At 44.9% G+C, this 16036-nt stretch overlaps 1 protein-coding gene across 1 annotated transcript in view; it reads right to left on the reverse strand.

Moving 5' to 3' along the window:
* The window catches only part of fat3b (FAT atypical cadherin 3b), a gene marked incomplete at both ends in the record, with an annotated part of 64580 nt that extends 51588 nt beyond the window's left edge, over window positions 1-12992 (reverse strand). The window contains 5 exons of the mRNA XM_080549987.1: window positions 2114-2312; window positions 2465-2583; window positions 9407-9608; window positions 9790-9924; window positions 10077-12992. Coding sequence (XP_080406113.1) covers window positions 2114-2312; window positions 2465-2583; window positions 9407-9608; window positions 9790-9924; window positions 10077-12992 — 3571 coding nt within the window. The remainder of the gene's footprint in view (window positions 1-2113; window positions 2313-2464; window positions 2584-9406; window positions 9609-9789; window positions 9925-10076) is intronic.
* Between the last annotated feature and the right edge of the window lie 3044 nt (window positions 12993-16036).

Here is a 16036-nt window from a genome sequence, read left to right on the forward strand (position 1 = left end):
ATTGAAGGTCATTAGACCAAAATTACTCCCAGTGAGCGGGCCAGCACCTTGCATGGCAGCTTGCCGCCATTGGTGTGTGAATGTGTGTGTGAATGGGTGAATGAGAGGCTGTTGTAAAGCGCTTTGGAGCAGCTTTGGAGCAGAAAAAAAGGCGCTATATAAGTGCAGTCCATTTACCATTTACCATTTACCATTAGACGACTTTTCTTCATCAGAGGTTGTCGTAGTGTGAAACGGAGAAGCCGCAACACAACATAAACACAGCTATCAACAACAACTTGACGACCTCACGAGACCTCAAAACACTTCAAAGAAACTTCCTGAATGATTCACTGGATATTGAAGAGATTCATTCATCAAATGCAACCATTTAATCATTGATCATTAACATGCGGCACAACCGAGAGGATCCTGACTGCTTGCTTCACTGCCCGGCATGGTAACTGCACTGCCCTCAAGCGCAAAGCACTGCAGAGGGTTGTGCGGACTGCCAAGCACATCGGTGGACGTGAGCTTCCCTCCATCCAGGATACATACTGTATACAAACAAACGGTGGGTCAGCAACGGCCAGAGGATTATCAAAGACCCCAGCCACTACAACCACAGTCTGTGAGAGCTGATGTCGACCAAGAGACAAAGTCTGTACCGTAGCCTCAGTGCCAAAACTCAGAGGCTAACCAACAGCTACTTCCACCAGGCAATCAGGCTTATAAACAAGCTTACTGAGGGCGAGGGACTATTTGTGACAGTGGCTGGTGAAAGCAGAAACAAGCCGGCAACCAATCAAAATATTCTGACTTTTATGTTATTTTTTATTATTTGTCTCTTGTCTTATTTGTCTTTTTATAACTATTACCACTTGTCTTGTTTGTCTTACTTGTCTCTTATAACTATTGCCACGTGCTGAGGTGTCCTTGGGCAAGACGCTGAACCCCAAATTGCTCCCAATGAGCGGGCCGGTGCCTTGCATGGTAGCTTGCCGCCATTGGCGTGTGAATGTGTTTGTGAATGGGGGAATGAGAGGCCACTGTAAAGCGCGCCCCCCCCCCCCCCCCCCCCCGCGCCACACACACACACACACACACATAATTATCTTGCGTAACATTCATGTGAGGTGACATGCTAACAGGGCCCCAGGGCGACTAATTTGGCTCATCACTATACATAGCTGTCCTGACTGACACACCCACGACACCCACTGACACCCACGATCAATTCATTAATTGATTAAAGCACACACACACACACACACACACACACACACACACACACAACTGAAGGACACAAACCCTGCCTACATGTCTGTGTGTGTGTGTGTGTGTGTGTGTCTGTATTCACCCACTACATCCTGGCCATTCCACTCATGCCAGCTACGTTTCGGGGTCAACATTACAGCCAGCTCCAAGCAACATATTTCATGTCATTTATAAAACATGGAAATATCCTGCCTGGATTGATTGATGAATGTAATCCTACTACGGCAGATCCCATAGAGGCTACAGCCCGGAATAATGACAGAGCTAGGACATTGCCCCATTACCATAACATTAATTCCAGAAAATGTATGATGATGATGATTATTGATGAGCCAATAGCAAGTATGATGATTATTGATGAGCTAATAGCAAGATCCCTTCAAAAACCTCATCAAGATTCTAGATGACTGGGCATTCTAACGGGCCGAACAACCTCAGCAGCGCGTGTGCATTTCATTTCGGCGCCCGTGTTAACGAGTTGGAGCAGCCATACAGCGTGCGCGAGGCGCTGGTCTCGAGTGTGTCTCACGCTGGCTGCCGCGACACGCCATCTAGAGATTAGGACTCTCGCCTATTTTTTCGGTGTGTTTCCGCGCGTGTTGCAGGCAAAACTCAATGTACACAGATAGGGCTGGCAGTAGCAGCTCCGCAGTTAGAGCCACAGAAGACACGCTGCCAGTAGGGAAGCCGCAACAGCGAGAGCCGGAGCAGTTCCGCCACGCACAGCCCTTAGTCTGACAGTTATTTGGGTCTGAAATGATCTAATTCGGCATGACCGGGGCAGTAATGCCCCTACAGTATATGTGTCCAGTTCCATTCACTCTCAAAGAAGAAGATAAAAACACATCTCCCTCGCCTGTTTTTTGGTTGATGGAGAAAAAGTTCTGTGGGTTGCCGGCGGTGATGCGGTAACTAAGGCGACTGGGGGTGGCGCTAATGTCCGGGTCCTCTGCCTGGATACGAATGACTGATACATCCTTAGGAGAGTTCTCCATGACAACCGGGTGGTAGATGGGGTCAGAGGTCAGCGGAGCGTTGTCATTGACGTCCTCCACCTGAGGGAGGGATAAGGAGAGACAGAGAAGGGGGGGGGGGGGGGGGGGGTTAATTGCTGTAAAAGCATATAAGTATAAAGGCTGAGTATAAAAGCACGCTTCAATTGAGATAGGGACATTAGGGGATAGGGGATAGAGATAGAATAGAGTACCTGAATGAAGACCTCGATAGAGGCGCGCTGGGGTTTGACGGCCTGGTCCGTGGCGTAAACTGTTAGCCAATAGGAATCCTTGGTTTCACTGTCCAGGATTCCAGCGGTGTAGATCGCTCCTGGGGGTGTGTGAGAAAGAGATCTAGCATAATACTAATGGACAATGACAGTTAGCAGAAGTGTGTGTGTGTGCGTGTGTGTGTGTGTGCGTGTGTGTGTGTGTGTGTGCGTGTGTGTGTGTGTGTGTGTGTGTGTGTGTGTACCACGCATGAGGTAATCTATTGCTGTGTGTCGCCCAAGTACCGTACTGATTAGACTGAGTGTGGGCTTAGTCAGCAGTATCACATGCATTGCAATAAAGGGAGGAATAGAAAAGGGAGGAATAGAAAAGGGAGGAATAGAAAAGGGAGGAATAGAAAAGGGAGGAATAGAAAAGGGAGGAATAGAAAAGGGAGGAATAGAAAAGGGAGGAATAGAAAAATTAAAAAACGGACCTCCCTCTCTGCTCTGCTGGGTGACCCTCAGCTCTTCAGTCTCTCTACTACTAATCATAGCTGACCAAACTGCTACCTTTGCTATTCCCTCATCGGAAAAAATGAACACACACACACACAAAAACACACACACAAACACAAACACAAACATACACACACACACACACTCTCTCTCTGAAACTCTGGCCTGTGAATCTGATGGCCTGGAGGAAGGTGAGATGCTGACAGCTAAGGTGACCTGTTTCCTGTCAGAACTCAGGAAGTGTGCTGCTGGGTACTCTGCTTCAACACAAGTACCGTACACTCTTGTGCCGCCACCAGCCATAGGGGCGTCTCTGGGGCACGGGACATCCAGTTGGGGTTAGGGTGTTCGGGTTGGAGTTAGGGTTAATGCCCAACCTTTTGCCAACCAAACAGAGGACCGTGGAACACGTGGCTTCAGGCCATGTCTATGAGTGTGATCCAGTGGCTGAAACAGGACAGTGACAGTGTTTGGGGTGTTACGGCCAGTTCAGACCAACGGTCCGCGACGAGATGAGACCATTTTAGAATGTCGCAGAGAGAAAACGGAGTTGGCTAGTCAACCCACATCACATCAGCCAAGGTAGTGCTAAATATAGTTCCATAACTGGATACTACTTTGTTTCCAATCATAGCTTACTTACTGTTGCTTACTTAAGCAATATCACACGAGAGGGAGTGTGTTATACTGAATATCAGCACGGCTGTGATTCGGCCGTAGGTACGAGGCCACAGGCTGTTATATTCAGTATAACAGCACGACCTCGAGTGTGATATTGCTTTTATACAACAGTTCTACAGCGCGATTTATTAGTTAACAGTAATAAGCGACAACAGATTATGATTTGTTTGTTTATTTAATCATAAAAATAATCAAAAAATAGTTCCGCAACTGAACTTCAAATGGACTGTTGCCTAGTAACCTGAACACAAACATGTCGTCTAATTAACGGTCATTTAGTAGAACATCTGTGCGGCGGAGTGATACATATAGTTAAAAGTCCCAGTGCTGTTATACTGTATATCAGCACTCATGGAATGCCTCTTGTCCAATCAAATTACTTGGTCGGAACTAACTGTTGTATAATTACTGTTACAGTTAGCTGCTTCTCCCTGGCTGATGGTGACATGTGTTGGCCAGCCTCTGTGTGAGGTGGCGCCACGAGTGACTCACTCAGCTACAAAACACTCACCCCAGGCTGCCACTCATTCACACAAGCATGCATCAGCAGTCAACAGTGGCGGAGGGGGGGTGTCTGTGTGTCTGTGTGTGTGTATGTGTGTGTGTGTGTGTGTGTGTGTGTGTGTGTGTGTGTGTCTGTGTGTGTGTGTGTGTGTGTGTGTGTGTGTGTGTGTGTGTGTGTGTGTGTGTGCGTGCGTGCGTGCGTGCGTGTGTGTGTGTGTGTGTTTGTGTGTGTGTATGATTCAATTCCAAAAACTGCCATTTGTGTCAAATAAGGTGGATTTTGGCCAACACATTCTATTTTCATAGCTTCTTCTAAAACAATTTCCCACTTGTCATGGAGTATGACATTTCACACAGTTATATAGAGCTATTCTAGAGCTACAGTTATTGTACAATGAGTCAAGTCAGAGAATTGCCATTTAGGTCAAAGTATGTGGATTTGGGGTGACAGATTCTATTTTCCTACAACTAGACCTCCAAAGTGTGACGTGGCTAGCCTATTTGTAAAGTTAGCGCCCAGAGTCAAATATAACCCTCTGAGCAGCCCTTCACAGCCTTTTTTGCGACTACGTATGTCAAACAACCTTTCTACAACATTTTGACAATTGCTCCTAGCTAAATCTGGCGTTACTTACCCAAATACAGTAGTTCCGTGAATGACTAAAGCCATCATTCAGTGCTTTCGTTGTTTGAGTATTTCGTTCCTTTTTTTTGAGTATTTTTCTTTGAAGAAAAGCCAAGAAGCAAACAGCTGGCGTGGCGCCTTCAATGAATAAATAAACATGTTTAATGTCATAGTTTAGCTTTGGAGTTTAGGATAAAGACATCTCACACCCTGGTGGGCGCCGCTGTAGAGTCAAGAAATGACGCCTCTCCTGACAGGAACCGATGTTTCTTTTGACATGACCTAGTTACAGAGAGGAAACGCTGCTGTATCTTTGCTCTCACATCTCTGAAGGGATATTTTATATAACAGATATCTTATTGGATACATTCCTTAGACACCCATAGAGAGCATTTGTCAAAACCCCAATTTATAAGTTTCAAACTAGATATAGACTAACCCTAAGCCTATAGACTGTGCTTTGCCTGACAGCGTTGGCTCAACGCCATTAGATTTCACTATGAGGAAAGCACTTCAAAGAGGTCATAAATCTTAATTAACCGTGAAAATAAATTAAATCAAAGCCCATGTCACTTGTCCTTCAGTGACATGTCTGAGGTATAACCTTAATTATCAGAGTCTGTGTGTGTGTGTGTGTGTGTGTGTGTGTGTGTGTGTGTGTGTGTGTGTGTGTGTGTGTGTGTGTGCGTGTGTGTGTGTGTGTGTGTGCGTGTGTGTGTGTGTGTGTGTGTGTGTGTGTGTGTGTCTCTGTGTGTGCGCGCAAGAGCCCAGAGCTTGCAGTATGCAGAGTAAAGCGTTTGCTGTAACGCATCCTTGGCCTTGGTGTCCTTGACGATGCCCTTTTCAAACAAATCTCATCTAGATCACAGAGACACACACGTCACACAGACAGGGGGGGACAACACAGCAGCCACTCTGTTTTAAGAGCTCTTAGGGGAATCTTCTTTTGAGAATTCAACATATATCAAAGTAGACAGCATACATCCACCTCAAAGTAGACAGCATACATCCCACATCACCTCACCAAGAACATGACATTTCAAAAGACGGAGAGAAAAAAAGACAGAGGAGGCATTGAGGGCATGACGCAACTGGTGTTCCTCTTTTCTTTTCTTTCAATTTTTTCAATGACTGAAATCGATCGAAATGAATAAATCTATTAAAGGAAGAGGCCCAGCGGAACTGCAGAGACCTCGACACCTGCATTTGAATAGAGCCGCTAACACAGACACATCAACACTGTGTTGATCACACCAAACAGGGTGTGAAATAGTTCCTTAATGCAAATGTATTTCTAAAAAGAGTTGTTTAAAGGGCTGTAACCTGACTACAGGGAAATAGTGCAGCCAGCACGCACACACACCCTAATAGAGTGCTCGCTAGCATCTGACAGCAGCCCAATGAGAAATTGCTTTCCCCAAAACAATGACAGGAATACCAATTCCTGCTCAAAGTGCCTTTAAGCCTGGGAGGGTCCTACGTCTCTTCCATCCTACCCTGGGATGTGTCTGGGGAAATGTCCAGCTCCCAAGGTGAAAAACTCATTACTAAACATCCCGGGTGTATCAGTTCTAGATAGTGGGTGAAGAGGCTCTGACATGGTGTGGTGTGTCTAGGCTAAAGAAAGAACTGTAAATGTATTGCAGGAATAAATTCATTGTGGGAAGCCCTGGTGGGTCTAGAGTCAAATTGAATGCTGAAATTGGAAGTATATAGCACCAATTTTAGAGCAGCCTGTTTTATTTAAACATCAGACATTTCGTTTTGGTTTGCTCTTTGATTTGTTGAAGTCAGTGGTATCACCATGGCGAGATCAAAAGAGCTCTCTGAGACCTTCAGAAAGAAGGTTGTAGGAGCGTATGAGTCTGGGAAGGGATTTAAAAAAGATCTTCAAACAATTAGAAATCAAATGGGGTAATTTGAACCAGGCTGTGCATGCAAGACACCCCTCAAACATCACACAGCTGAAAGAATTCTCCATGGAGGGGTGGGAAAACGTTCTCCCAATTGATGTCAGAGACTGGTAGACAGTTATAGGGAACGTCTAATTGTGGTTATTTATAAGGGGGCAATATCAGCTATGAGGGCATAGGGTGTCCTAACTTTTCCCACAGTGGGAATTGGTGGGAATTGAGTAGGAAAGTTAGACTTTCATTGTTTTTGGTTCAATTACATCACCTTTATATATTGATATGTGACAGCAGATAGTGAAACCGGGAACAAGTGGCCAACCAATCAAAATGTTCAGACTTTTATTCCGAGAAATGTTAATAAATGTCAACGTTGTTGAAAATCAAAGACACACTCGCTAGTCAAGCCAAAATATTGTAATGCAATGGATTCGGTGAGTAATCCCCACTACTACTTAGTTTGACACTACTTTAGACACAAAAGAAGCTGTGTTAGTTGACTAGCGAGTGTGTCATTGATTTTCAAGAACGCAGACATTTTTTGGAATGAAAGTCCAGATATGAAATCGGCTGATGACTTGTTCCCGGTTTCACCAGCTGCTGTCACATATTGTTTGAAAGAAAATCAAATATTGAGCCGGTCGATCAGTGGGCTGCAGTCACTCAGTCATGGCAGCTAAATGCATTGTGGGTGGACAGTGGGCGGCCATGACTAAAGACAGCCACTGTCCTTAACTGGCAGCACAGACTTTCGCTCTGAAAATGAAAAGGAACTCTTTGGGCCCTTAGGAACGATACACCTCACTTCCAAAATCATTATGTTTAGCTAAGCCTACTGATTATGTTTGAGTCGGTGTCTTTTCAGTAATGGATTATTCATTACAATAGTATTGTAACAACACACTTTAAAGGCCCACGTCAGCCAGTTTTTTGTCAGCCTGGCTATTCTTGAAAGAAATACTCAAAGGACAGATCATGCACTAAGTGATGACGTTAGTAATAAACAGAGCTATTTGGGAGAGTAATGCCAGATATAGGTTTTATTCAATTCTGAATCAAATGTGTCAAAAGGTTGTTTGACTAAGTTGCAAAAAAAAGCCTGTGAAGGGGGTTCAAAGGGTTATATTTGACTCTGGGCGCTAACTTTACAAACAGGCTAGCCACGTCACACTTACCTGTAGGAAAATTGAATCTATTGCTCATAATACACATGCTTTGACCTAAATGACAAAGACTTGACTCATTGTGCAATAACATTGTGCAGCTCTAGTATGTCGTATATCAGCTAAAACAAGTCAAAATTACTAATGAAGGCCTTTAAAATCCGACAGCGAGATGAAAGGAGAGAAAGAAAAGCGAACTTCACCCTCCTTACTACTTTTCAGATCCCCTATTCCCCATTTCCCTTCATCCTCCTCTCCTTACACTCCCCTGTGGGTCCTGGTAGTCGGCTTGATTTCCCATGGAAAATCCATGTTCCCAGGGTCCCCCGTCCTCTGTCCTTGTTTGAGCAACGAGGTGATTAACAGCATCAACCTAATTAGGCAGAGCTAGAGAGCCGGTCCGCAGCAGCAGCCGAGTCCAGCGTTGCTCTCTCTCTCTCTCTCCAGCCCATAATCAATACTAATTACCCTACTTAACAGCCAGTTCAAGTGACCTCTCGTTTAAAGTCATGTACAGTACTTAAAAGTAGGACTTAAAAAGTGGTGAGAAAATGTGCCCAAACAATTAGTGACATCAACATTTTGGATGCAGTATTTCGGGCATTTAGAAACCTACAGAACAGTCTTTTCGAGACATTTAGAAACCTACTGAGTATTTTACGCACGTTTTTACTTACACATTTTCAATTTGGCCAAACCGTTGAAATGAATCACATGTCTGGGGGTTTGGATTAATGTCCCCCACAGTGCAATAGGGTGAGTGAGTCAAGCCCTCTTAACTCCAAACATGAAACAACATATTCCCAGCAGAGACTTGACATGGAAAGGACAAACATGGCTTAAAACAATGATCGCAAGTTCGGCGGTTCGATCCCCGTCTGGCCACATGTCGAGGTGTCCTTCGGGTAAGACACTGAACCCCAAATTGCTCCCAATGAGCGGGCCGGCGCCTTGCATGGTAGCTTGCCGCCATTGGTGTGTGAATGGGTGAATGAGAGGCCTTTGTAAAGCGCTTTGGAATAAGTGCAGTCCATTTACCACATACTAACCTAACTAACGGGGCTACACTTTTCTAGGTCAAGTCTCCATTCACTGAACTACTGAGGGGACTACCACACAAGGGAGCCTAGATCAATATTATATTCCTTAACAGGATTGACTCAATGACACAGGCACAGCCACAGTTCTCCCCAGGCCTCAGCCCCTGCCATTTATGTCCTCATTATAGTAATGATCCCGGTACATGACACCAATGTGAGACCTGACACACTGACACTGCGCTCTCTCTCTCTCTCTCTCTCTCTCTCTCTCTCGCACACAATCTACATCTGGATCAATCTGTGGAGCGCACAGAGCAAAGACTGCTACCAAGGGACAGATGGAGGATGGAGAGAGAGAGAAAGAAAGAAAGAAAGAGAGGTATTGATGTGGATGTGGGTGGATGTCATTTAGAATTCCTTTTCACAAAATCTATCTGAAGAGGTTGTGGGTGTGCATGTTTTACAACGGTAAGGAGGTTTTCGGTACACTGACATTGACGTACCGGTTTCTTCATCAATGGTGAAACTGCTCAAGCTGCTGCCCGCGCCGACAGAGTACCTCACCACTCCGTCCCTCCCTTTGTCATCGTCCTTGGCGCTCACCGTCAGTACACTGGTGCCCACCCGCGAGTTCTCCTTCACAGAGGACCTCACAGCAAAGTCAGAGAAGTAGGGAGCATACAGGTTCTCACTGACATCAACCACCTGTAGAGAGATATCCTATTAACAGTCAGCCTCTCAACTAGCGTTGTCATAGCGACAACGCTGTGTGTGTGTGTGTGTGTGTGTGTGTGTGTGTGTGTGTGTGTGTGTGCGTGTGTGTGTGTGTGTGTGTGTGTGTGTGCGTGCGTGCGTGCGAGCGTGCACATGCATGTAGTGTACACACCTCCACCTCCAGAAAAGAGAGGGAGGACAGACTAGGTAGTCCTTTGTCCTCTGCCACTATGGTAAGGTTATAGAACTGCTGTCTCTCATAGTCCTGCTCCTTCCCCATCCTCACGACGCCGCTAACCGCATCCACCTATACAATACAGAATACCTTACCATACAAATACCATATCACACATTTCAACAAAACATGACACCCAGCACAGTGAAAACAAAACACCGAAAATGAATTCCATAGACTATGAAAATGAATATGTAATTTCTCGATTTTTTCACATCACTCACCTCAAAAGTTCCATTGTAGTCGTTAACCAGGGAGTATCGAACCTGCCCCCCAGGGCCGAGGTCTGGGTCCTGGGCCTCTACACAGGAGATCACAGCCCATACGGGAAGATCCTCCAGGATCCTGGCACTGTAGCTGCTTGGGATGAACGCTGGGGCACAGTCATTCACGTCCTCCAGAGTAATGCTCAACGTGGTCACGGAGAACCTCTGAGCACCTCTCTCTGCCTTGTCTCTGGCCTCGATCTTGAGGCTGAAGGCTGGGACACCCTCCCTGTCCAGTGGGCCAGCTACAAACACTTCCCCCGTCTCACTGTTGATGCCAAACTGCGGGAGGCTAGTCAGCAGTGTGTAGGTGAGTTCGCCATTTTGGCCGAGATCTTTGTCTACGGCGGCGACACGGATCACGTTTGTGCCGACCGTGGTGTTTTCTGGGACGACTGCGGAGTAGCTCTCCTGTGGGAACTGAGGGTGGTTATCGTTAGCGTCGTCTATGTTGACCGTCAACAGCCTCCAGTTGGACGTCTGAGGAAGACCGAGGTCATAAATGGTGATGTTGAGGACGTAGCGATCTGTTTGCTCGCGGTCTAAAGGCTGAAATAAGGTTATCAATCCACTCTCCATATTGATGTTGAAACAGCTATCTTTGTTGCCATCAGATATGGCGTAGAGAATACGCCCATTAAAGCCTGTGTCACCGTCCTGTGCCCTAACCTGGAAAACACTAGCACCAACCACCAGGTCTTCACTCACTAGAATACTGAAGGGAAACGACTCAAACTGAGGGGTTTGTCTGTTCACAGAGAAGAGATCTGTGTAGCCTTCATCCACTTTCGGCTTTTCAATGGCCTTGCCAAGCATCTTTTCAGCCAACATCTGGGCAACCCCCGTCTCCGTGCAGTCGAAACTCCTGAATGGCATCTTACCCATCACAACAGAAACATTCACAAACGTGGGCACGGACTGAAGCTCTCCATCTGTAGCCACCACCCTCAGATTATACACTACACTTCCTAGATTTGCAGCTGCTCCTAAGGATCTCCTTAACGACAAGGCCCCAGAATCCGGGTTTAGGTTGAAGTATTCTAGCTCGTTTCCTGTGAGTATCCTGTACTCCGCCAGCCCCAACTCATCTACGTCTACGGCGGACATGGTGATAATTGTCTGCCCGACCGGGAAATCACGAGCGATCGTTCCTTTGCAGGCTACCCTCTCGAACAAGGGCTGGTTGTCGTTGATATTGAGTAGGCGAACCGTGACGTTTACCTCGTTCTCTCTTCTATAAGGCGAACCCCAGTCAGAAGCACGGACAGAAAACATGTAGCTCTCAGAGGTCTCAAAGTCCAGCTCATTAGTAGTCTTCACCTCTCCCGTGTCCTGGTCTATGGTGAACGGTAGAGACTGCAGGCCAGAGATGCTGTGGGTTATGAACCCATTCTCCCCTACGTCGTCGTCCATAGCAGACACCACTAGGATGACCGTGCCGACTGGTGTGCTCTCGTTGATAGAGGTTTCAAAAAAGGGTTTGGTGAACCTTGGGGTGTTGTCATTAGCATCCTCTATGGTGATCTGAACTGTTGTTCTTAGATTACTGATAGCCTCCACCACGGCTAACTCTACAGCCTCCTGGGCTATGGTCGTTAGTGGTCTAGTGGTTGTGATGACACCAGTTAATGTATGAATAGTGAAATACAGTGAGAAGGGGTCGAGGCTGTAGTTGACACTAAGAGGAACAGGAGATATTTTCACCACCTCTACAATGGTCCCAGGGGGTGCTATCTCACTTAGTTTGACTTTATAAACTTCTTTGTGAAATGTGACTTGTACTGGCTCTGGCTTTCTAACCAGCAACTGAACTACCTGGGTATTGGAGAACATTGGAGGCGTGCCCCTGTCTTTAGCCTGGAGGGTCAGATTGAGGCCTTGGGGAAATGCATCCCAGTCCACTGATACTGATGTCTTAACTTTATACTCATTCCCTACTGGTGACCAATCAACAACAAACTGTTCTAAGGGGTCACCCTCGATAATGGACACCCACTCGATGTCCCCACACTCGCCCTCGTCCTGGTCCTCCACAGTGACTGCGGCATAGACCGGGTCTTTGTCTAACCACGACGGGTTGAGCGTGACCGCGCTAAGAACCGGAGCAAACTCGTTGATGCGTTCTACGGTGAGCGCTACTTTGGCGACGCTGCTCACCCCGTTATTACCGTACAGTTTCATCCCACGATCGACCACCTGCACTTCCAGCTCAAACCTGTTTCTTTCCTCCATATTGGGACGGCCTGTGAGGGAGATGATCCCGCTGGTCGGGTGCACAGAGAAGAGGTCCACCCTCTCCTTGAAGAAGTAGTAGAACTCCCCGTTGGAACCGATATCGGCGTCTGTGGCCGTCACCCTCCCGACACTCGCTCCCAAGGGGGCACTCTCGGGGACTACCATGGAATAGGACGTGGGGGAAAACAGAGGCCTGAGATCGTTCATATCCAAGACCTTAATGTTAACAGTCGCTAACGCCCGCAATCCTCCCTGGGCAGAGGCCTGCACGGTCAGCGTGTAGTTGTCCTGAACCTCCCGATTCAAGATGGCCGCACTGTCTCCGTTAGTCTGGATGCGGAGGAAACTAAAGTCCCCCAGTACCAATTCCTCCGCCTGGAAAAGGTCCTCGTTGTCCCCAGACACGATGGAGTAGCTGATCTCCAAGCGAGAAGCCCAGAGAGTGATCCCCATCTTAACCTCACTGCTGATGTAGCTCCTGGCTGCAGAGTTCTCAAATATGGAGGCGTTGTAAGAGGGCTGGGTGAAAAAGAGGCCTGATGGTGATCCCCGGGGATCCTGGGGAGGCTGGGCCCTGCTGGGCAGGAAGGGTAGGAGGAGGGGTAGGAGCAGGAGAATGAAGCTGGAGAGAGGCAGCATGCTGCTCCAAGGGTTAGCCTTCGTTGCCATCCAATCACTCATCACCCTGGAATCAGAAAAAACATGGACTGTTTTAACATCCTACTCTTACTTTGATAAAACAACAAATTCACAGCAACTAGCTTATATTGGGCCACTCGCAGGAAGACAAACATTGTAATGTAGAGTATGACCAAACCAAATATTTTGTATTAGTCTGTCGGTTGAGAGTCTTTGGACTCAAGAAGGGCTTATCATTGGATTATAGTTGTACATAAAGCAGTTAGTAAAGCTCCCATTTACCTCACATCATTGCTTTCAATGCGATCTGGTGGTGATCAGACACGCTCTCAGAGATTGCTACATTTTATGTCCCAGAATTAGGAAAAACTGTTTTTAGCTAACTGTGCTCCTCATACTGTGTGTGTTCTCACATATTCTTTGCACATTTGTACATACCTCTTTTTGATATAGCCTCTAATTTATACATCTGTATACACCATACTGTACATAGCTACCTTAACTGTACATAGTTTACTGCTATCCATCTCCTGTATATACCTACCGTACTTGCCATACTGTACCTATCACTTATGACTATCATGTTTTATGTCACTATTTGCACTTCTGGTTAGTTAAACTGCATTTCGTTGTCTGGTACTTGGACTCTGCAAAGACAATAAAATTGAATCTAATCTAATCTAATCTAATCTAATCTAATCTTCATTATTCCAGAGTAGTGCATGATCATGATGCAAGGGAATTGCCCAATCAAATGGATTAATGTCACTGATGTATTGCTAATGTCATAGAGTACCAACATAGTGAATGTGACTTGATCACCACACAAAAACTGAGTGGTATGCTGATTTGTTAAATGTAGCCTTGGAAAATCAACAAAATAATTTGTTAAACAAATGCATGTAGCGGCATGTGTCACAGTATTGTTCAATGATCTATTTGTAGTGAATCAGTACAGTAATGGAATCAGATAGATTTGTTGGTCCATGCATCACCATGCAAATCAGATAGATTTCATGGTCCATGAATCACCATGCAAAAAAGATAGATTTCTTGGTCCATGCAATCACCATGCTATGCACAACCATATTTATGTTGACTGGATCAGTGGGGCATGACACAGAGGTGATAGGGGACAGAAATGGCATCCAGAACAATGATAACCGTGTCAAAACTTAATGTATGCAAAATAAAATGGTAATTTTTTTTCTATTGAGAGCGTGTCACACCTCTTCCAGAAACAACCATGTCAAATGGTTAGAAGATAAATGATCAATTACAATGCACAAACATGAACATTCTGTAGCCTATACGAGACATCATAGCCTAATATAATATCGACAACAAAGAGAAACTTTCTGCAACTTGTTCATCATTCTACAGAAGAAGAAATGAACACACTACAGGACATAATATATGTATCTAATTAATAATAAAAACAAAGCCTTCCAGGATAAACAAAATAGAGAGAATTTGGCTACATGTTTAGTGTACAATAATAATGTAGCTCTACATATGTATAAAACATTATCAATCTAAATGCAAAAATTACAATCCAAATTGGAAAACATGATTGTGATTGCACTATTCAGTTATTCATTCATCTAAAATATAATTTGTTCAACCCCCCCATGTTTAGGCCTATAGAGAAGTGTATTACATTTGCTATCACAATGGGGTCAGTGATAGGACCTATGTCTTTAATCAAATGTGATAGGTTAAAAGGTAACGGTAAGAATCAGAATCAGAATCGCATTTATTACAATTACATGTTATTAAGTAGCCCACACAAGAGTAACATTCTTTGGCTTTGTTTCCTCAACATTGGTATTGCAGCATTCAGATACAAAAACACAATAATAATAGGTCTCTATGATAAATGTAACTTGTTTGTGTAAAAACAAAACGGTATATATAGCTAAAACAGTTCGAGTAAATCCATAAAACCGTGTTAGGCTGTAACTGTCCCCGCTCTTCCTACCTACATTTTTAATGATAATTTGTGCGATATGAGAACAATTAAAGCCATGTCATCACTTACATCTCCGTTTCTCTCATCCCTATTTCTTGGTCGAATATTATTAGGTGGTCGGTATCAGCCTATAGTCTAATTCAGCATACAAGTTTAGGTCCCGTTATGTTCAATCTCAAGTCATTTTACTTTCAAAATCATCCGTTTACATTACACATACCTAGAACTACAAGGATCAGGTACTCGTGAGTTTAGAATGAGAAGGTTCTATCTCCGTTTAGAATGATAAGGTTCTATCTCCGTTTAGAATGATAAGGTTCTATCTCCGTTTAGAATGATAAGGTTCTATCTCCGTTTAGAATTATAAGGTTCTATCTCCGTTTAGGGCAGTTCATAGATATTGAGCCTCAAAGTTTTTACATTCCAAGATTATGTTTTGTGAGATGGAACCTTTGTATTTTATGAATTACTAACTAAAAAATGTCAACATTTAAAAAATAACACCACACAGGCATTAATAAACACCTAATGGATCAGATTATGTAAAAAAAACTCAATTTTGACAAAAATGGAGATAGAACCTTATAATTCTAACGTCACGTTAACTGGAAGCAGCGCCGCGCAGAGCAAAGTTTTCAAATGAAAGGTGAGAATCTTACCTTTGAGCTGAGGAGAGAAACTAACTGAGACAGGGGGGCATTGCATCCTGGACCCGTCTTCTCTCATAAGCATGGACGGGACAACAAACCCACACACAGGAGCGCTCCGCTCACCAGCCTGCATGTGGTTAAGCATTGGGATGCTTTTGCACTACACTGGGAATGCAGCGCACAGATTGTCTGGGGCGCTCTCACAATCACGCACGAGTGGATTGATCCGTGACTTTTGCTCTCTCTTCAGATTCCAGTGCAACGTTGCATTTTAGATAGTGACTGTCTGGAACATTAATAAAAGCGTAGTTATCGTACAACCATGTTTTGTGGCTTTAGGTCTCAACCTTGAATTTTAGCCCATGTTATTCAATATGATGCATTTTGTTGCTGGTCTTTTTTGTGTTTTATGTGTTTCTTCT

The sequence above is a fragment of the Nansenia antarctica genome, assembly GCF_963989245.1.
Source record: "Nansenia antarctica genome assembly, chromosome: 20".
Classification (NCBI taxonomy): Eukaryota; Metazoa; Chordata; class Actinopteri; order Argentiniformes; family Microstomatidae; genus Nansenia; species Nansenia antarctica.